This window comes from Martes martes, assembly GCF_963455335.1.
Source record: "Martes martes genome assembly, chromosome: 4".
NCBI lineage: Eukaryota > Metazoa > Chordata > Mammalia > Carnivora > Mustelidae > Martes > Martes martes.
Genome location: NC_137891.1, coordinates 107,295,059 through 107,317,567, shown reverse-complemented (window position 1 = coordinate 107,317,567; position 22,509 = coordinate 107,295,059). Strand labels below are relative to the sequence as shown.

Sequence of the window (22,509 nt, the reverse complement as noted above, 5' to 3'; positions counted from 1 at the left end):
GATTCATCCTCATATCGTGTACGCAGGCACCTTATGCCAGTTTCACAAATGAGGAAACGAGGCTGAGAGAAGAGTCAGCTATTGAGAGGCGTGATAAAATCGAAATCTCCTGGCTTCAAATTAAGCCCCAACAGCACCACCACCTTTGTTAAAGTCGTAATTTTGCGTTTATCTGTGAGACTGGCCTTTATTTCCTCCTCCACTGGACTGTAACCTCCACGGAAACAAGGACTGTTCTTCATGACCACTATGTCCCCAGTACCCGACAAGATGTTTTGACAGTAAGCAGTATTTGTTAAATGAATGAATGAAATTTACCATTTCCTCTACTGTTTTTAGTGGATTAAACGTTATTTTTTAGTAACTAATGTAAAGAAAAGGCACTACGCCATAAAAACTGTTTTAAGCTAAGCTTAAATTTACTTCCAATATAATCCAAAGAGTGAAAAAAGGGCTGGGAGCCAAGACCAAAGTTCTAGCGCGGGCCTTGCCGTGAATTTAGCGTAAGCTCTCGGGTAAATTATTTCACTTCTCCAGACAAAATTAACTTTCTCAAAACGAAAGAACAGGGCTATAATCTTCTGATGCCGTTCAGAGCTAGGTTTCTTGTTTTCTTGTTGTTTTTTGTTTTTTTTTTTGGAAATTAACTTGACGCGAGTGAGCTTTCCATTGCCTCATACTTTCCCTTCTGCGCCCTCCGCAACCAACTTAGGTTCCAAGTGGGACTCTCTCCGCGTCCCGGGACGCCAGCCTCACACCCCGCAAGCCCATGGCCACTGGCCAGAGCCGCCATCTTCCCCCTCTCCCCGCCCTCCGCCTTGGCCGGACCCCAACCGCCACCCGCGGGCACGGGGTAACGCGGAACCTCACCTCTCCTCGCAGTCTTTGCATTTCACCTGCAGTGGGACTAGCTCCTGGAACAGAACCTGGCTCATGTTGGTCCGCTGCCCCTGCCAGTAAGCGGAAAAGTCCAGCAGGCCCAGCCCACGAACTAGCCTAAAGAAGTCCGGGTCCTGCTAAAATTTGAGTTTGGCGCTCGGCTTCCGCTGAGGAGGCGGGGAAACAAACAGAGGGAAAGCGGGGAAGACTTGGACCTCGTCAGCCACCATCTGCTTCTTCCGGTTTTGCCGAGGACGGGGGGGGGGCAGTTCCGGGTATTAACTTGAGTGGCGGGACCCGCGGCAGCCATATTTGTTAAGGGAAGGGGACCCGAGGGAAGCAAAGAACTTTTCTTCTCTTCACCCGATGCGTACCACCACAAACAAACCCTGAATTATGGCGGCTTCTGCCCCGGCCCCGCACACGACCGACTTCCCGGTTGAGGGTCGCTGCAGTTACTATGTGGAAAAGAAGAAGCGCTTCTGCAGGATGGTGGTGGCAGCGGGGAAAAGATTCTGTGGGGAACACGCTGGAGCAGCGGAGGTCTGGTATTGCCCCTACCCTTTGGAGAGTTGGAAATAAGTTTCTTGGTCCGGAAACTCCCTTTGACAGATTTCTGCTCTGTTCGCTGGATTTTTCGGCTTTTCCTGTACTAAGCGCAGCCCTGCCCTCCTTATGGAGCGATACTGAGCCCTAGCGAAGTGTAGTGCTTCTCGCGCTAACTAAGGGCAGTGACCCGTTTATCTTGATACTAACTTAAGGTAGTAGTAGATCTTAGTTTTACTTCAAGCCACCGCCTTGTACACTCCGCCCAGTCTCTGCCTTCTTGATGGGAAATCGCAAGGTTTCACTAACTGTGTTCTGATTGTTTTGTGAGTAATAATCACTTCTTGTGAATATGGTTGAGAAACTTAAAAAAAAAAAAATATTTAGATACACAACTCTTTAACTGTAGGGAACAAACTGATGGTTACCAAAGGGGAGAGGGAAGGAATGGGTGAAATAAGTGCTGGGGATTAGAGAGTGCGCTTGCGAGGAGCACGGAGTGATTAAAAACTTAAAAAAAATTTAGAGTACAGTCTTTTGAAAGCAACTTGTAACTGCTGAAAGGGGGAAGGAAAGATTGAAAATCGTGTAAGAATTGACTTTTTAAAATTGAAACAGGAGACGTACAATTTTGTTTGAGAATACTGTTAGGCATATTAATTGTACTGTCAATATACAGTTGACCCTTGGGGCGCCTGCGTGGCTCAGTCGGTTAAGCCTCTGCCTTGGGCGGGGGTCATGGTCCTAGGGTCTTGGGGTTGAGCCCCACATCGATCTCCCTACTCACTGGGGAGCTTGCTTCTCTCTTTCCCTCTGCCTCTTCCCTGGTTTGTGTGCTTTCTCTCAAATAAATAGTATTATGAATATGCTTTCCTTACTAAGACTTTCTAATAACATTTTCTTTAGCTTTATTGTAAGAATACAGTGTATAATACATGCAACAAAAAATATGCATAATCAGCTTTATGTTAGCAGTGAGGCTTTAGGTCAGCAGTAGACTATGTGTACTTAATTCAAAAAGTTTTAAATCTCATTTTTTGAAAAGTCAAAAGTTGCTTGTGGAGGAGGGGTGTGGCTTCCCCTCCCCCCTTTCAAGAGTCAGCTGTATTTTGTGTGTATTTCCTTAGGATATATATGATAGAAAAATAAAACTAAGAACAAGAGATGCAGAATGTAGAAGAACGTGTTAAGTCAGTTTTAGAAACCAAATACGCAAGCACCTGGTTTCATGGCTTCTGGATGTCCAATATTATTTACATTATTTCTATTAGGTGGTTTATTCTGGGCAATATCCAGTACAGATCAGGGTTCCTTCATCTGCTACTGTCCATCATAGCATATCTCTACTTCGTATTTTGATTTGACGGATACTTGCCTAGAGTGAAGTATACAGAAACAAGCATATTCTTGTTTTGTAATGTGGAAGACCCATGACTTACATTGAGAACTCTTCGAAGTATACATACAGTTGTATTGTGGTGTTGAGGAGATCAGCAAACATCCCTTGATCAAAAAATGAGATTTAATTAATTAATTAAATTTTTAAACATGAGATTTATGGTGGGAGAAAAGTTTTGTTCTCACTCTAAGACCCTATTATACTTGACTTTAACAAAACATCTCAAAGATGACTGCAGGTGGTGACAATAGTAGAATGTGACTAGTTCCTTACAAGTTGATTGGTATTACCAGAGAGAAAGGAATGTTGTTATTGGTCCCTTGAAGAAAGATTGCAAGACACCAAGGGAAACATGACACATGATGCAATTTGATTTTCAACTGTGGGCATCCTACTAAATCTGCAATATAAGATATATGATCTAATTAGGCGTTATGTTTCCATCTTTTTTTGTCTTAAGTATCATATATTGCTGAGACCACTTGTACATAGTTTTACCCACTGGTTCTTAACTGAGGGTGAATTTGCCCCCCAAGAAACACTACAAAAGGGGTGCCTGGGTGGCTCAGTCAGTTAGGCGACTGCCTTCGGCTCACGTCACAATCCCAGGGTCCTGAGATCGAGCCCCACATCAGGGTCCCTGCTCAGTGGAGAGCCTGCTTCTCCCTCTCCCTCTGCCTACTTGTGCTCTCTCTATCACTCTGTCAAATAAATAAATAAAAATCTTAAAAAAAAAGATTATTACAAAATAATGGGGCATATTATAGTCAATGCTATCACAGATTTGAAATTCCATATGTAGGCCTTCTCTAAATCTATTTGAAGCTATAAACCCTCGTTATCCAAAGGAGTATTTGCTCATATAAACAAAAACTAGCTACTTTGGAAATTTTTGTTGCTGAACTTATTTTGCCAATGTTTTATTATTGTCCTTTTAAGGTTTCCTTACCTTGTTTTGGAACACGTAGACTTATGATTACACTGAAGTTATATCTAGTATCTTTAAGCAATGACTTGATATTTTTCAACCAAGTCAATATATGATCTTTCTTTCTTAGGAAGAAAATGCTCGGAAAAGAATTCTGTGTCCTTTAGATCCAAAACAGTAAGTATGGGTCCAATAAGGGTTTTTCTGTGCTAGAAAGAGTAATTGTCACAGTTCTTATAAAATTATTTTAAATACTTTTTCCTTTAAATTTAGCACAGTATATGAAGATCAACTATCAAAGCATTTGAAAAAATGTAACTCAAGAGAGAAGCCAAAACCTGTAAGTGTTTTATCACTTTTTAAAAAAATTATTTACTTATTTATTTATTTATGTATTTAACAGAGATCACAAGTAGGCAGAGAGGCAGGCAGAGAGAGGGGGGGAAGCAGGCTCCCCGCTGAGCAGAGAGCCAGATGTGGGGCTCGATCCCAAGACGCTGAGATCATGACCTGAGCCGAAGGCAGAGGCTTTAACCCACTGAGCCACCCAGGTGCCCTGAAGTGTTTTATCACTTTGATCAAATTGAAAGGTGAAATGTGTGGTATGTAATGTTTGTATATACTTAGTTGATTACAAATGTGAATACTTAGCAAGACTCTAGCCTTAAGGCTTGAATGTGGTAAATGCATTTGAGTGTATAGGACATCAGACTGTGAATCCACTTATAATCCTAATTCAGATAATAGAATTTGTGCAACAAGTGTATTGTTTAAAGAGTAATTTCACAGTTTATTCAAAATTTTTACTTAGTGCTTACTAAATTTATTTCAATAAAATATGGCCCTAGCCTTCAAAGAGTTTATTTGAGACTGATAAGTTAACTTGTAAATAAGGGATCTTAATAAGTTTAGTGAAAGAAGTACACATGTCGTAAGAGCACATACTTGTATAAAAATTAAAATTATATCCAAGGGGTCAAGAAAAGCTTTCCAGAGGGAATAACACTAAAGCTGAGTCTTGATTTGGCAAAGAAAAAGAAGAAAAGTCCTTATAGGTGAGAAGAGCTATATGTACAAAGGCAGAAAGTGGGAAACCACATTGAGACTTTGAAGAACTCGGACTTTATTCTAAAAGATAGGGGGAACCACTGAAAGATTTTAAGCTAAAGAATGATGTGGTCAGCTTTACCTCTTACAAAACTTTCTCTCAGACCAGTGTGGGAAGATGGCTTTGAATTAGAAGGACTGGTGAGGGCCTGTTGCTGAAATCCAGGTGGGACATGATAAGAGACTAAATGAAAGATGGAAAGGGCAGGGAATAAATGCAAGGATTATTTAGGTAGCAGAATAAAGAAAAGTTGGTGACCAAAAGCTTAGAGTTGGATATGTGAGTCTGAAAGTCAGTAGAGTAGTTTGGAAGTCAGTACATACAGATCATAGGTAAAGCCTTGAATTTTTAAGTTACCCAGGGTAAGAGCTTGGAAGGGTGGGGGAGGAACTTACTTATTCAATAAATATTAATACCAGACATTGTACCAAGCACCCTGCCTATAAGAACATTACAGTCTAGTGGGAGAGACAAAAAATATAATATGTTTAAAATTGATTAAATACAGAGTGCTATGGAAGAATAAATAGAGCCTAATCCCCTTTGGGGAGAAATAGGGGATGAGAGAGATGAGGAAGGAGTCAGGGAGGCTTCTCTGAAGGCTCTCTGAAGGCTCCACGCTGGGCATGGAGCCTGCGTAAGATTATTTCTCCCTCCCCGTCGGCCCTCCCCTCCCCCAAAAAAGGGGGGTGGGGCGATGGGAGGAGACTCAGCCAGACAAGGAAAAACAAACATATGTAAGCACCTAGAAGTGAGAGAGTTGATAGCTTTATTTGGGACTGGGCATTGCACATGACTGGAGTATAGAATACAAGAGGAGAGCTGAGTGAAGATGAGACAAGATAGCCAGGAAGTAGAGCATGAGACCAAGAACAGAACTCTAGGTGACACTGACATCAAAGTGTTAGCTGCTCCTACACTCAATGGGCTTTTGGCATTTCAAGTGGAATAGTCATGTCCTGTGTATTTCAAACATCCCTGTATTTAGTATTCCTGGCCTCTGAGCAGCAAATGGCAAAGGCACTTGTGAGGAATATGAAGGATCTGAAGTGTAATCTTATTGTCAAGCTAACAAGTTAGCCTGCAGGTTTGTGGATACTGGCAGAAGAGACTCCTGGGTCAGAGACAAAGGACTGCATTACTCACTGCTCAGCAAGTAACATGGGCTTCTTGCCTGCATTGATGCCCCTTCTTCCCTAAGGTCCATGGAGTCAGCAGGGCCTAGGTGAATCCTGCACATTTTTGTGCATAGCTTATGTCACAGCTGAAGAACCCCAAGATTATGAAATACAGTTCTTTTAAAATAAGCAGTAAAGGGACACCTGGGTGACTCAGTCAGTTGAGCATCTGACTCTTGGTTTCAGTTCAGTCATGATCTCATGGGTCATGAGATCGAGCTCCATGTTGGGCTCTATGCTCAGAGGGGAGTCTGTTTGAGGATTCTTTCCCTCTACCCCAGACCCCACTTGGATGCATGCTCTTTCTCTCTCTCAAATAAATCTTAAGAAAAAGATAATAGGGGCACCTGGGTGGCTCAGTCAATTAAGGGTCCGACCCTTGATTTCACCTTAGGTCATGATCTCAGGTTTGTGAGATCGAGCCCCACGTCAGGCTCCGTGCTCAGTGCAGAGTCTGCTTGAGATTCTTTTGCCTCCTCCCTCCCCCATCCCTCAACTCCTCCCACCATGCACATGCATGCTTTCTCTCTCTCTAAAATAAAAAAATGAAATATTTTAAAAGATAATAAATCAATGGGCAGTAAGGAAACCTGCCTGACCTTGTTCCATAAGTAGACATTTCTTTATTACTCTGTATAGTAAGCAGGCCTGCCATCTGCTCTAGGAGAACTATTTCTGTCTTCCAAGACTGCTTGGTATACAAATGTCCTTGAAAAAAGAGTCTGGAACAAAGGTGTCAGTGCGTATTACTTGTAACACTTGAAGTAAATTGAGAGACCCATGGAGAATTGTCTCCCAGTAGCACCTCTCAGTCATTTTGACAATAAAATATCACCATATATTTCCAAATACCTTCCAGCTGAGAACCAGCTTAGGTCAGATGACATAAGCTTAACAGGAAGCATTTTTACATTAAGATCTGTAGAAGAAAAAAGATGACCACCCCAGATAGCCCCTTAGTAAAAAGAATATTGCTTTTACTTTCAAGTATGCATGGAGATTGGCTTCCTTACCTAAGTACTAGATTTTAGTTCAGGTAAACAGATGGAATGCATGCTCTCAGAAAAGTTTAAGAGAAGAGGTGAATTCATTAAAAATGGAATACCCCTGCACAGACACCATTGCATGCCAGGATACTGTGGAAAGGAAAGGGAGGAAAACAATGGGATGATAGGATGCAGAAAAAAATGCAGAGTGGCATTTATGTAGTCCACTATGCATAATGTGAAACTTGGAACCCAGGCAAAGTTTTATCACTATTGTGCTTTAATTTGTAAAATTTGTATAAAACTATTCATTGTTTTTTAAAAAAAAATATACTGGGGCACTTGGGTGGCTCAGTCACTTCAGCATCTGACTCTTGGTGTTGATTCAGTTCTTGATCTCATGGATTGTGAGATCGAGCCCCAGTTCCAACTCCATACTCGGTGGGGAGTCTGCTTGAAAATTCTCTCCCTCTCCCCCCATTCATTCTCACTCTTCTCTCTCTCTCTCTCTCGTGCGCACGCGTGCGCGTGCGCGCGCTAAAATAAAATCTTTCAGAAAAATTCTGCATGTGAGATAAAAGTAAATTGGTGATACATTTCTCCAGTATGAATAGTTTTCACATTTAAAAATCTAGTCCACAACACAATTTACCTGGAGCACTCTTGGCAATCATTTTAAACTAAGAGTACATCAAATTATAATAGTTACACCTAATTTTCTATTACAGTTTTGCCAGTCATCCAATGGAACATTGTAATACCTGTTGTCTTCACCTGTTCCACTTAATCACCAGTATCCTTATTATCCATATAAGTAAAGGCAGCAACACACAGCATGTTACCCTTCTGTGTAACAAAAGCCCATTAGTATGCATAAAGTCCCAGGAGTAGTTTTTACTTTTAGAATGGGATTTGAAGAAACAGTATTATTTCATTCTTCTGTATCTGCATGGCCAGTGTGGTAACCACTAACCATGTGTAACTATTTAAATTTGAGGTAATTGAAGTGAAATTGAAGATCCAGTTCCTCAATCACACTAGTAGTATTTCTTTTTTTTTTTTTTTAAAGATTTTATTTATTTATTTGACAGACAGAGATCACAAGCAGTCAGAGAGGCAGGCAGAGAGAGAGGAAGGGAAGCAGGCTCCCTGCTGAGCAGAGAGGGCTCGATTCCAGGACCCCGGGATCACAACCCGAGCTGAAGGCAGAGGCTTTAACCCACTGAGCCACCCAGGTGCCCCACTAGTAATATTTCAAAATGAGTGGCTATCATGTTCTCCAGGGAAGATCTGGAATTACTTTCATCATTGCAGAAGATTCTGTTGGAAGATGCTGATCTCGATACTTACATAAAATCTTTCTGAAGATACACTAGAATGATCTTACGCTGTGTTATTTTAAACAACATAGTGTTACAATACATTTCTGTTTTTTATTTTAGATTAAAAAATTAATAAATAAATTTGATTTATTTTATTTTAGATAAAAAATTTATTTAATCAGCATTTTAAAAGAGAAGAAATCAGACCTAAACCGTTGTAATACTATATCCTCTCTCTCTTTTTGGTCATGCTGCCTGTCTGATAAACAGCCGTGTGTAGTTGGTACTTTGTTGTTTTTGCTGTTAACACCATAAGCAAAACTGACACAGCTCTCAGTCTGTGCTATAGATAGGTGAAAACATTAATAAAAATTACTAACAAATTTCTTTAGAATATGACTGCTTATTCAAACAATATCTCACTGGAATATATGGTTCACGAATATAGAGATTTTTGTCTGTTCTGTTCTCTACTGTGGTTAAGTCCTTGGCACTAAAGCAAATTAAAGACCATACTAGGTGCTCAATAGTTATTTAATTCATAAATGGGGAAAAGGGAGGATGGCAGGTAAAGAGTAAGGGACGAAGGGAAGGATCAGTTTTTCACCCTAATTTTTTTGAGCTCTTCACATTAATGACAATATTGTGGTTTTGTTTTTGTTAAGGACTTCTTTATTCAAGATATTAACGCAGGCTTAAAAGATGAAACAGAAATACCTGAACAATTAGTAAGTATTTGACTTTATATTTAAGTTTAAAAGGTGTCTGTGAGTCATTTCTGTGAATAAGCTGTGTCCCAATTTTTGTTTAGGATAAATTAATTCTTTTGAATTTAGAATGTATTTTTCTATAGAATCCATATTATTAGTGATGGTTAGTTCCCAGATAAGCTCATGCCCCATTTTTGTTTATAGGTTCCAATTTCTTCTCTTTCTGAAGAGCATTTGGAAAAATTAATTAAGAAATTGCAAAAAGCAAGTGAAGGTAAGTTTGCCTACAGTTGCAAGTTAAAATTTTTAAAATAATTAGGTGCCACATGAATTGATGCCAGTGTGGTTTACAAGATGTTACTACCATTGCTCAGAGCCCTACGGTTTCATGTTTGGTTGCTTAAGCTATTGTGCTTATATTTGGCACAGGTTTGAACTCTACACTTAAAGATCAAATTATGTCCCATCCAGCATTGCATGATGCCCTTAATGACCCTAAAAATGGTGATTCTGCAACCAAACACCTGAAACAGCAGGTATGTTTAGGCCAAAGTAATTATACTAAAATTGGCCTTTTGTTCATTTGTCAAAAGCTAACATTCTTTCTAAATATAGTTCTTAATGAGATTTTGTTTAGTTTATCTTGTAGGGAACAGAATCTTTCCATTTAAAAAATAAGTGTAAACATATATTAAAAACTTTTGGCATGGATATGGTTCTGAGTATTATGTGTTAAAAATTTTAAAGCAAGGGAAAAAATTTAAAGCCAAACAAAAATTATCAATGTGCTCATGCTGCCTTTTGTAGAAATTACCTTGCTCTTTTCCAATTCAAGCCATATGTGTTTGCTCGAGTTTATAAAATAATCTTGTGAAGTTTGCAGGCTTCTATTTTAGGTAACATTGAAAAATTAAAGTTACTTGGTCCAAGAAGATGCTTTGTTGAGTTTGGAGCAGGAAAGGGAAAATTATCTCATTGGGTTGATATTGCCTTAAAAGATGCTGAAAAAGTTCACTTCATCCTAGTAGAAAAGGTGACCACGAGATTCAAGGTAAGTGAAACCATGGTAGTATATTAGTAACCAAAATTTGTACTTTTTTTGTTAAAAAAAGAAACAGTGATACTCAGAAACATGTCTTTTAAAGAAAATTATTTTTCATGTTGGTTTGATATGGCTTTTTATTCTAATTAAATTGATAAACTTAAGATAAATTTTTTAATCTAAATTTTAATAGTCCACTGAGCTGAGTTCTTAAAATTATTTGCAGAGACAAGAAAATATGTGGAAAGGGCCAAGCTCAAGCTAGGAGTTAAAAGTCTTGGGTTCTAACCTACCTGTACCACCTACTGACTATTCATTCAGTAGATATTTTATTCATTCAATAAATATTTATTGAGCCTACCATTAGGCACAATGATACACATTGGGTAGGTAAAGTCAAGACAAGATCCCTGTGTCCTATTACTGATATTTAGAAAGGAGAGACAGACAAATTAATGATTATAGAAAAGTATCAAAGTATGAAAAAAATCTGCACAGAGTATAGTATGGTTTCAAAAGAGGGAGTGACATGTTTTATTGCAGGGAAAGGACGCAAATGGCTACATAGAAAAAGTGATGCCTGAGTTGTATCTTAAAAGGAGAATTGGTGTTTCCTAGATAGAGGGTTTGAGGAACAGTGTAACCAAATACCTGAAATGGCAGGAAAACATGGAAACACTTCTGTCTAATGGGAATGCATGATCCCAAGGAGAGTTCAGTGGCGATGAGATAGGAGAGGATGGTTAGACTGGAAGGTGTCCTGTTTTGTGCCAGGGTTAGGAGTTTGACTCTATCCTGCTACGTGCTGGGGATTTGGAGGAATGAGATTTAGTTCGTGTCTTTAAGAAGCTAATACCTAGTGGGGCATACTTATGAGTATTTTGGTTCAGTATGCTAAGTCTCTTACAATAATGGCAAGTACCAAAAGCCATAGGAGCAAGAAGATAGAACACCAGCCCCAGTGTAGTGTGGCTCAGGGAAGATTTCCTGGAGGAAGTGACGGCTGAGAGGAGATTGAAAGAATATGTAAGAGTTGATGAAGAAAATAAGAAGGCTTTTTTAAAGTTCATCCTAGCAGTACCATTAAAGCTATATCAGAAGAGTCTGAAACTTGAAGTAGGGAGATTAATAACAAGATAATTATATCCAGTAATCCAAGTAAGAAATGGGCCAGAGCTAAAGCTGCTGTGGTGGGATGGAGAGGAGGGAAAGAATATGAGAAATGCTAAGATTTTGGAAGCAAAGAGAGTTGGTGATTTATTTAGTCATTAATAATGAGGAGTTATTTCAGGTGACACTTTATGGCTTTAAGTGACTGGTGGTGCTTTTTATCTGAGATAGGGAATATAGAAGGTGGAAGAGAAAGAACAGGTTTGAGGGGAGAAATGATGAGTTCAGTTTTGAATGAGTTTGCAGTTGAAGTAGAGCTTTCTAGTTCACAGCTAGATATGTATCTGGTGCTTATCAAAAATATCTGGGCCACAGTGTTGACTTGTAAGTCATAGGCACAAGGACATAGATCAGAATGGTGGTTGTGATCTTTCAGAGAGAGTAAGAAGAATGAGCCAAAAATAGTATATTACAGCCTAACAAAGGCAAAGGAGCTGGCAAATAATCTTAGGTTAGTCACTTAAGATCTATAAACCTTATTAGTTCCTTCATCAATAAATTGGGAAGTTTTAGAGTTAAAGGAAATAATTATACATAATTTTTTTAAATTCTTCAAGCCTTTAAAAAATGTATGATATTGTTATTTTGGAGTTTCCATCAAAGAATATACAATCTTAAATTTTTAACTAGTGATTCTGTTTTTTAAATATTAAAAAATAAGATGGGAAATTATTTCCTCTGAATTTTGAAAACAAATAGAAATATTTTTAATTTCGTAAAGCTTTTTTTAAACATAAAACTGCTTTTTTGACAATGTTCTATTTGTGTAGGTAGATGGCAAACACAGAAAGAAAAATTCAGTATTTGAGAGACTTCAAATTGATATTCAACACTTGTGTTTGAGTAAGTTGCATAACTTTCGGTTGCCCTAGCATAAATCATAGAAGTTTCAAATTCTGACGGTTGCTTAGAAATCCAGTGATGCAGAACAGTCCTTCAGGGAAAACAAACTAAAATTAATGCATTATTAATATAGAATGTTATGTCTATCATTTGGATAAATGTAAATTGAATTAGGGTTGGAACTTTTTTAAAACGAGGTTTCAGTTTCAATTAGAAATGAAGTGTCATATTAGGAAAGAGTTTAAAAGTTTTGGTAATATGTCCCTACATTATTTCTTTGTCTTTTCTAATTATGAGTCTGTTCAGGGGCGTCTGGGTGGCTCAGTTGGTTGAGCATCCGACTCTTGATTTCCAGTCAGGTCACGATCTCAGCATGAGATCAAGCCTTGGCTTCAGGCTCCATGTTGGGCATGAGGCCTACTTAAGGTTTGCTCTCTCCCTCTCCCTCTGCCCCACCGCCTTAAAAAGGCTAGTGCCTTCTGCCTGTCATTAACATGACTTAACATAAACTGTTAAAGAAATGAGCATTCTTTGTCCAGCTGATGATAAAAGATACTTCCTAGAATTTTTTTTTTTTAAGATCTTATTTATTTGACAGAGAGAGATCATCAGTAGGCAGAGAGAGAGGGGGAAGCACGCTCCCCGCTAAGCAGAGAGCCTGATGCAGGGCTCAATCACAGGACCCAGATTATGACCTGAGCTGAAGGCAGAGGCTTTAACCCACTGAGCTACCCAGGCGCCCCCTCTAGAATTTTAAATTGTACCAAAATAATCTCTGTGGAAGTCACATTTCATACACACACACACCCCTTCAGTCATACACTTTGTGCCTTTTCTGTATCTTTTTATAGTTTTTCATATTAATACAAGCATATCCTAGTAACCTCTTCTATCCACTAATTAATACAGCTTTGTGAAACCCAACATTTACATATAAATCACTGTATTTAAAACTGCTTAACTGAAAATATTACTTCTCTGACGTTGAAAATCCTAGACAAGTTTTTATGCTATGTGTTGAATTCTTATTAAGAATACTGAAAAGTCGCCTATCATATTTATTAGTTTCTAACCCTTCTGTGCCCACCATGTGCCCCCATTCCATATTTTTAAACTGAAATAAGAGGAAAAGGAGCAAATATCTGCAATCTAGGTCAATACTGCCCTTTTAGAATTTCCATTAATTAGAAAATCTTTTTTCCTGCTAAGCAGTGACTGTCTAAAAATATAACCACGAGTCAAAATGTGAACTATAAACTCCTGTCTTCCATACTTCAGTTTTTTCCTCATAGTTAAAATAAAGACTTGTGTAATGACATACTGAGGGTGATTAAAGGTAGTTTTGAAATGAGGAGAAAGTGACATTTATTTAAAGGACTTTTCCTTTCTGGGTGGCAGGGTTGGAATTGACTACTCATCATTTAAGGGGAAGGGAAAGAATAAGAAGTATCTGTTGAATTAGTTCACTGCTGACATCCCCACCTCCTTTCTTTTTTCTTTGTTTTTTGTTTTTTTTTCCTATTTGGGTCTTTTATTAAAGTTACATTTATGTAGTTAAGAGTCAAATAGTTCTACAGGTTCTCAAGTTGTTTTAAACATAGCACCAGCCACTCCCTCCCTGCCATGGCTCTTTCTTCAAAGCCAACCACATTTACCTCTTACGGGTGAATTTTTATATTTATCTAAAGTGTCTGGCAACAGGCTTTTGTTTTACCTGATTCCCTTTTTTTTTTTCCCTCAAGCATAATCTATCGCTTTTTCCCAATGGAAGATGAAAATTTTCTACCCCTGCCCCATCTCAAGTGCAAACACTTCCCATTCCTCATCTTTCTAATATGTATTAAATGATTAAATCATCATTTTTTATTGTTTGCTAAATTAATAATTTAGTTTTATTTACTTGGTCTTTTAAAAATGTATTTGTTATACATTCATCAAGTATTCTGTTAGTTTCCATCTTCCTGAAAAATTCTCCCCTGTATGCTTCAGACGTGTTCTGATCAAGACTGGATGCCCTTTTTTCCTGGGGCACAATGACCAACGTTAAAACTCTCTTAAGTCTCATCCTCCTTCACTATCCTGGGTGGAAATTTCTTTTTCCACATTTTTTCCCACATCTTCCTCGTTGATTTACTCTCTTTGGGTAGAGCACCTAGTCCTATAGCTTCCTGAGAAACAGTGCATTAGAGATATATTTAAGACCTTGCATTGTCCGGAAACATCTTTTATTTTACACTTGACTTGGCTGGGTATTTGTATTTCTAGGTTGAAAATCATTTTCCTTTAGAATTTTGTAAGTTCTGTTTCACTAGTATTATTTAAAAGTTCAGTGCTATTCTGAATCTTGGTCCCTTGTACTTGATCTGCCTTTTTTTTTTTTTATTTTGAAATGCATAGGTCCTTCTTTGTCCTTAGTGTTTAAAATTTTCACAGTAATATACCTTCCTGTGGTTATGTTTTTACCCGCTTTGCCTGACGCTTTGATTTATACCAGTGGTTTTCAGTGGAGGCTGCTTTGTCCCCCAGGGCACATTGGCAATGTCTGAAACACTTTTGGTTGTCATAGTAGTAGGCATGCTGCTGACATCTAACAGATAGAGACTAGAGGTCTGCTCAATACCCTCTACGGTATAGTAGAGCTCCCCAAAACAAAATTATTGGGGTCAAAAAGTCAATAATGCCAAGGATGAGAAATCCTGATTTAGAGATTCTAGTGCTCTCAGCTTTCTGGGAAATTGCCTTGCATTCTTTCATAATTTTCTCTGCTCCACTTTTCCCTTTTCTCCCATTGGAGGAATTCTTACGATTTAGTTACTAGACCTGCTGGGGTGGTTTTCTACTTCTCTATGTTAAGTCTTTGGTCTTTTGCCTACACTTTCTAAGATTTCCCCAACTTAATTTCTTCTCTCATAGTTTTAATTTCTAAGATGTTTTTCTCTGAGTTTACCTTTATTGTTGTATCTTGTTCTTTTTTATAATTATAGTATCTTTCCAAGGATATTAATAATGGTTTTTTAGAATTATTCTCCCTTTGTAACCTGTTTTCACAATTTGTTCTTTTCCATTTGTCTTGGTCTCTTGACTTCTGAGGCTGTCCTCAAACATCTGGTGCTCCTTGATGGTGTGTTCTTAGAATTGAGGGACTCAGAGCTCCACTTTGGGGTGATCTGCCTAAGATGTGATCTTTCCACTTGGGCAGGTCAGATTCAGCAGAGAAGACTCTTCTGATCACCTGCCTGGAGGGTAAAGCTCTGATTACCAACACCATAGGACCCTGTGGGGAGCAAAAGCTAGGGAAATTAGTATGCACACTCACTGACTCCTGCAGTTTTGCCATACTTCAACTTTCAACTTCCCTTTGTCCCTCAGGCTGCTGTCCTCCTGTCCTACTTAGTCTAGTCTTTCACCACGTGGGAAAGAGGTAGCTACCAAGGAGCTATGAGGTGGGGATCTGACTATTAGACTTTCCACCAACACTCTCTATTGTAGCTACTCAGCTCTACTGCCAAGGTACCTGATGCCCCCAGTTCTTGAGTCTTTTGAAGGTTTGTGGAATAAATTTGGTTGAGTCACAGCCTTTCCCACTTTTGTCTCCTTCAGTTGTCTTTAGTTGTCTTTCAGATCTTGTTGAATTTATACCTTTTTAAAAATCCTTTTATCCTCATTTTGGTGGAGTTTTAAGAGGGAGTAAACTAGATATTTGCATTTACTCTACCATCATTTCCCAGAAGTTCCTCTGCTCTGTTTTCCAAGCCCAAAGAAATAGGAGAGAGAGGGACACCTGGGTGGCTCAGTCGGTTAAGCATGTGCCTTCAGCTCGGTCATGGTCTCAGGGTCCTGAGATCAAGTCCCACATCAGGCTCCCTGCTCAGCGGGGAGTCTGCTTCTCCCTCTCCCTCTGCCGCTCCCCCGCTGGTGCGCTCACTCTCTCTCTCTGACAAGTAAATAAATAAAATAAAAAAAAATAAATCTCTTAAAAAAAAAAAGAAAAGAAATAGAGAAGAAATAAGGTAATTTTTAAGCATAAAGCAGAAGGGCTTTCTTAGACATCCTTTCCCTTCACCCTAATTGATGGTCAGTTTCTTGACCTACCTTAATTTAAACTTCTATATTCGCTGACACAGGCAAACTATTCCACTTGGTACCATTTTCTCCTGACATATAATATACTAACATTTGAAAGCAAGCAATAGAATGGTTGAAATATTTACTAAGTACCTCCATTGGACTGTTGACTATGATAGATGCTATAGCTGGATTTGTAGCAGGAAGCATACTTTACATTTCAGAATCTTATAAAAAGGAAAACAAATGGGGGGGTGGGGTGAGGCCATACCACAACGGTGATACATTACATCTTACTGCATTACCTTGTGGACCCTTTTTTTTTTTGTCTTACTTTTTCAGGACTGTTATGAATATTTTCTTTTTTTTTATTTTTTTAAAATTTTTTAAAAATTTATTTATTTGGCAGAGAGAGAGATTACAAGTAGGCAGAGAGGCAGGCGGGGGGTGGGGGGGAAGCAGGCTCCCTGCTGAGTAGAGAGCCCAATGCGGGGCTCCATCCCAGGACCCTGAGATCGTGACCAGAGCTGAAGGCAAAGGCTTAACCCACTGAGCCACCCAGGTGCCCTGAATATTTTCTTTTTTAAAAAAACATGTGAAAAGCTAAGATAATACCTTATTTTTGAGCATCAAGATATAGTAAAGTCTATATTTTAATTAATACTGAATATTGTATTTTATAATATAATGTTATTCATAAATGTTTATCATATGTATTATTTGTTCAAAATAAATCTTGTAGCAGGGGAAGCTATGACTTCTTTTATCAATGAGTTAATATTTAGCAGATTAAGTTTTATACAGGGGAAAATCCTGAGTCAGTATAGAAGAAATAATACTGTCCCAAGAGTCAAGAAAGTTTACCTTGGGAGGAGAGGCCCCACCAGGAGCAAGAGGGAAATAAAGTGGGGAAAAAGAAGAAAGAAATTTTAATTTTAATTCTGGCTGGTCAGCTGCCCTCTGTGTTGCTTATCAGGTCACTATATCTGTGAGTCTCTTATTCCACAGCTTTAAAGTGAGAAGTTTTTGTTTGAGTCTTCTTCAGCCCTTAAATTCAAAGATTTAAATTAGTTCTGTCTTTCAGGAGGCCTTGGTAATGTCTCATCTCACAAGAATGCTAACTTGGTTCTCATTTCCTTTTATTTCAGATAAGATTCCTTTGCTAAGCAAAGAAAAACTACCTGTGGTAGGAATTGGAAAGCATCTGTGTGGTGTGGCAACAGGTATGTAAACACACTAATAATCTAGATGAACACACTAAGTTTTAGCTTAACATGGTCCCAGTCATTGAAATAGTCTCTTGAGTTAGTTTATATCATGTATGCTTACAACTGATTACTCTTCATAGTAGCACTGGCCCTATGTTAGATCAGATATAGAGTTTTCTTATTTATCTGCTTATTTTGGCCATTTTCAGGATGAATCAAGAGTGTTACATGTAAATACTGAGATATTTAGATGTAAATATACTTAAAAAGACTTAAAGCTTTTTGGGTTATATTTCAACCAAAAAGGAGACAAATCATTTATGGAAACTGTATGATTCTACTCCAGAAGCTACTGATATTTTCAAGAAGTTGCTTGGGAAGGACTCTGAAACCTCTACTACTAGAAGATGGTTATATGTACCAGGATTCTGGGGAAAACGAAAAAAGAAATATTAGATAAAAAATATAAGATGTCTTATTTTAGCCCATCCATTTGTCAGGTGTAGCATGGTAAGGTAGAAAGAGCATGGGCTTTGAAATTGGATGGTCTGGAAATCATCTGTGCTGTGTAACCTTCACAAATTACTTAAACTTTCTGAGCTTTGGTTATCTCATCTGTAAAACAGAGATAACATATAATTTACCAGGTTACATGTAAATGTCTGGCACATATTAGTGAATGTTAATTATTATTACATCTCCCTGGCTCCTGCTTATTTCATCAACTCCCATACAAGGAAATTGGAGCCTCCATTAGACATTATTCAGGTTGGCTGGGAAATGGCTTGTGTTGTCCTTCGTGGTTTTTAAGATGACTTTCGTGTACCTTATATCATTTGACCCTCATAAGAGCCTTCTGGCATAAACCAGTTCTGTCCTGGGGAAAGGGAAAAAAGCACACTCATTTACTCTTACCCATCTGGCCCAAGTTTGTCAAAAATATAATCTATATTGTCCATTTTTCATTGTTCCACACGCTGTCCCCTCTTAAGTCACTCTGTCTGAATTTTTCCTTCATCCCTCTTATTCTTATCTTACTGAAAAATCTCTGCTATAGTTGCCTGCCCTTTTTTAAAATTTTTATTATTATTTTTTTAATTTAAGTAATCTCCACACCCAGCGTGGGGCTTGAACTCATGCCTGCGAGGTCAAGAGTTGTATGCTCTTCAGCCTAAGCCAGCCAGGCATCCTGGTTGCTTGCCCTTCTTGAAATTTTGTTTCCTTCTCTATTGTGACATTCTTCTTTCCTGGTTCTTCTACTACGTCTATACCCTTCTTTTTCTCATGGTCTCCTTCCACTACCTGTTCTTTAATTATTAATATTTAGACCCCTTGGCTACATACCTAATATGTCTTAAACCCTTCAGTAGCTTCTAATACTTAGAGCATAAAGTCTAAGCTCTTTAACAGGACGACCAGTCTGGCCTCTGCTTTCCAGCCTTTGACGCTTCCTGCCTGCAGCTTTGCTGGTCAGCAAATGGAAATCCTGTGTACTTTTCCCATGTACTGTACTGGGTCAAGTTCTGATTTCCTTAGTGTTTATCATAATCCCACCCACATATCTTTACTTTATATTTTAGTTGTCTATTATATAATTCCAGCTCTCCCACTATGCTGTGAATTTTTGGCACACAGGGAGTGTTCTAACACGATGGTTGGCATATAATAGAAACAGTAAGCATTTCCGTGAATGAATGAATAATCTTGACCACGAATTTGCTGTGTTTCCTAGTCCCTTTCTTTGGTATGTCACTTTGTCCTTTAAGTTCTTTGTAAAGGAGAGGTTAAAATAGATTGTTAAAAGCTCCTTCTGATTCTAAAATAACTTCATTCTTCTAATAATTTTTCTGTTTATTCACATTTCTGAAATTCATTTACTTAAGTCAAATATAAGTAAAACTAACTTGAATATATTTTGTCAGTTAATAATAGTTTATGAAAATCCCTTTCTCCCAGTGTTTATTGACTTCAACGCATATATTGAATTAAATTTACTAGTAAAATACTAAGTCATTTAATAGTCACTGGTGACATCTTAGGGTAATAAAATTTTAAAATATGTTTTTGATTGAATAGGCACAGCATGCTGGTCAAATCAGACAGAAAATATGTTTTCTGTCTTGTTTGTTTTACAGTATATATTTGGGGTCTTCCCAATATTGTCAACCATAGAGCAGTCTTCACTGGGAAATAGTCATAGTCATCAAAAAATCTATTTGTTTAGCTTTTAAGTTTAAAACTCTTTTGAAAGTGGAATACATCCACCTTGGACGTTTATGTATATAGTCATCATTACATTCACAAAGCTTGCACATGAAAGGCATTCAGTAATTACTGAATGAATGCATAAGTACATAAGGCTGCTCAGTGAGGCCTCCTTTCCATAGAATGATTCCCTCTTACCAACTCTTCAGCTTCTTAGGATTTGCTGTGAATATTGTATGTTTCAGGACTGACACCTAACATCAGTCTAAGCAGATGCTAAGCAGATGCCTTTTCCTTCTATTCTTTCTTTGGGTTTCTTAAGCTCAAAACTTCCTGGAATGTAAGTGTAGATCAATTACTTTTTTCCTATTCAAGTCGTTTCCTCAGCTAGGGTAGGAGAAATGAGAGCCAAGTTGATTCGTTGGACTAAAAGTTTTTACAGACTGTAGAACTTAAGCTTCAGCCAGTTTTGGGGGGACGTAGAATAAATCAGTGAAAATGAGATGCTAATGAGAAAACAGCAAATATGAGCAAAATTGATAATTCATGGAAGAATTCTTACAAGTATAAAGCTAAACAGGTTTTTTGTTTTGGGGATTTTTGAAACCATACTGCTGAATAAATGTAAAAAATACTTATTTTTAAAGATGCTGTGGTTTGGGGGGGCCACATAATTGTGTTTGCAGATCTTGCATTACGATGTTTGGTTGAAACCTATGCTGCCAGTTGTGAGGAAAGGAATGAAGAACCTTTAGCCAAACGCATAAAGAATGATAAAACAGGAAAAGAAATTAAAACTGTGGCCAAGAAAGGAAATGAGAAAAATGTCCCAGAGAAGTGGAGCCCTGTGGCTGGCATTGTTATTGCACTCTGTTGTCACCACAGGTGTGATTGGAGACATTATGTGGGCAAAGAGTATTTCAGGGCTCTAGGCCTTGGAGCAGTGGAATTCCACTACTTCCAGCGAATGAGTAGTTGGGCGACTTGTGGGATGCGAAAAACATCTTTGGAAGCCTCCAGTCTCAGCACAAAAAGAAAAGATGAGCAGAACGATGACAGTGAAGAGCATGACGACGGGGGATGCCGAATCACGGACGAAAGCAGTGGGAGTGCGCCTGGGTAAGTGACTTCTTGGAAATGCACGACACCAGGGCAGAAATGTTTTGTTATTGCTGGACTTTCTTTTTAGATAAATGTCCCCAAGAATCTGTTCATGAAAATGCATTTTACCATCCAATTTTAGAATACATTAAAATACACTTTTATTGTGGCATAAATAAAACGTCTTTTGGAAGCATGGGACGTAGCACCTAGTATATTGCAGAACTTATCAATACATAGCAGTGACTAAAATAACTTTTTGTAAACTTTTACAAATTTTAACAGTGTTTTGTATTTATTCGGTTTAGGTTCCTTACTGTTGAAGAGAAGAAGAAAATAGGGCATCTTTGTAAATTGCTGATTGACCAAGGCCGAGTCGAGTATTTACAGCAGAAAGGATTCAGTCCTGCTTTACAGTATTATACAGATCCTCTGGTGTCTTTGGAAAATGTATTGTTAACTGCTTTACCAAATCATTCTTCATCACCAGAAACAACTGCTTAATGGAAAAGAAATTGTGAACATCTGTCTTCCACCAAAAAAAATTTTTTTAGTTGTATTTTTATAGTAATGAAATATACTTTACATAGTAGAGATGTGAACTTTAAAAAATGTTGTGGCCTCACTGAACTTTGGTAATAGCTTTGTTTTTTACTTAGAAGTCCAAATGTTAGCAAATTCACCAAATTCTCAAAGTAATTCTCTTCAGCAGGGCATCTTGAGTTATATTATCCATCAGTATTTATAGAGATTGGTAAAGTAGTTGAACAGTTGACTTGGTTATCTGAAACACACATAACACATCAATACACAACTAGCACATTAGCTTTCTATTTGTATTAATTTTGGAAATTTATTTTCCTTTGGTTTTATTTAATACTTTTTACTTCTCAAGTTCAAGATGTATGATCAATTGTCCGTTTGTAACAAGGGCCTGTCTGAGAACTTGGCTTATATATGGATTTTTTTGTCCATTCTAATTTGGAAAGTATAATCAATTGTGATTTTTTTATTCTTAATGCAAAGAAATTTAGAGATATTCACAATCATTAATGAATTCACCTTCAGATTACCAGAGCCATACATGTATTTATGTGTTATCTGAATTTATCCATGACAAACAGCAAAACTGAAGAGAAGGTTTCAAGGGAAATAAACTGTTTCACTTCATTTTTTTAATTGATTAATTATCTAGTTAGAACTTCCAAAAAGATAACTTATAAACCTCATTCACAAATTAAGTTGAAACTTGAAATTTACTTCTGAAGTTAATTAATTATCACATCTTTTAAAAGGACATTTTTATACATATAAGCACAATTATAAGTATATTCTCTCCTTTTGAGAAAATAATTTGGAATAAAATGGAAATTAGATAATGAAACCAAAAACCACCTCACACTTAGGCCTTATTTAACGTATAAGCAGTTTCTATGCACAGGCAAATATTAAGCCAAACATAAAGTAAGGACTGTTATTGTCTTCATGTTATACTTCATGTATTCCTGTCTTTATTTGTAAAAATTGTCTTAATCATTGGTACCTTTGCTAAGACAAAGATCAGAATTAATAATTTTAGGTACTATAATGATATTCTTAGGTAACTTTTTTATCCTATAAATAGATTTATGATCACATGAATTGTAAAATAGAAGCCTAATGCATTTTGAATTCCTGGCTTTTCCACTTTAATCTCCTATGTTTTATGAGACTACCTAGGTTCAGATCCTGCCCTACCACCTCAGTGTATGACCTTGCACAACTACTTAATCTCTTTGTGCCTCAATTTCCCTTTTTAAACTGAGGATGATGAAGATAA

At 37.7% G+C, this 22,509-nt stretch overlaps 3 protein-coding genes across 5 annotated transcripts in view; 1 reads left to right on the top strand and 2 right to left on the bottom strand.

The window, feature by feature from the left end:
• Positions 1–1,048, bottom strand: part of SASS6 (SAS-6 centriolar assembly protein) — a 43,648-nt gene extending 42,600 nt beyond the window's left edge. The window contains exon 1 of the mRNA XM_080801151.1: positions 871–1,048. Within this exon, the coding sequence (XP_080657277.1) occupies positions 871–935 (65 nt within the window). The 5' untranslated portion in view covers positions 936–1,048. The remainder of the gene's footprint in view (positions 1–870) is intronic.
• Positions 1,049–1,187: 139 nt separating this feature from the next.
• On the top strand, positions 1,188–21,815 carry TRMT13 (tRNA methyltransferase 13 homolog). 2 transcript variants are annotated; one of them, XR_013966703.1, is made up of 11 exons: positions 1,188–1,422; positions 3,883–3,929; positions 4,026–4,092; positions 9,012–9,074; positions 9,261–9,330; positions 9,486–9,592; positions 9,940–10,107; positions 12,039–12,111; positions 17,325–17,399; positions 20,475–20,708; positions 20,999–21,227. XR_013966703.1 is itself a non-coding variant. In XM_080801154.1 (11 exons), the coding sequence occupies exons 1-11, from the start codon at positions 1,276–1,278 to the stop codon at positions 21,192–21,194; spliced, it is 1,446 nt and encodes a 481-aa protein (XP_080657280.1). In that variant the 5' UTR covers positions 1,188–1,275; the 3' UTR covers positions 21,195–21,815. The 2 variants fall into 2 exon arrangements, 1 of the variants encoding a protein (XP_080657280.1); XM_080801154.1 differs by having other exon boundaries at positions 20,276–20,708; positions 20,999–21,815.
• Positions 20,761–22,509, bottom strand: part of LRRC39 (leucine rich repeat containing 39) — a 47,992-nt gene continuing 46,243 nt past the window's right edge. For both annotated transcript variants that reach the window (XM_080801155.1, XM_080801156.1), the window contains one exon: positions 20,761–21,474. In XM_080801155.1, the coding sequence (XP_080657281.1) occupies positions 21,419–21,474 (56 nt within the window). In that variant the 3' untranslated portion in view covers positions 20,761–21,418. The remainder of the gene's footprint in view (positions 21,475–22,509) is intronic.

What these genes read in the sequence shown, in the direction of transcription:
- TRMT13 (XM_080801154.1), top strand. Translation starts at nt 1,276, where the DNA reads ATGGCGGCTTCTGCCCCGGCCCCGCACACGACCGACTTCCCGGTTGAG. An exon ending in AACACGCTGGAGCAGCGGAG is followed by an intron (nt 1,423 to 3,882) that starts GTCTGGTATTGC and finishes TTTCTTTCTTAG; the next exon opens with GAAGAAAATGCTCGGAAAAG. An exon ending in CAGAAATACCTGAACAATTA is followed by an intron (nt 9,075 to 9,260) that starts GTAAGTATTTGA and finishes TTTTGTTTATAG; the next exon opens with GTTCCAATTTCTTCTCTTTC.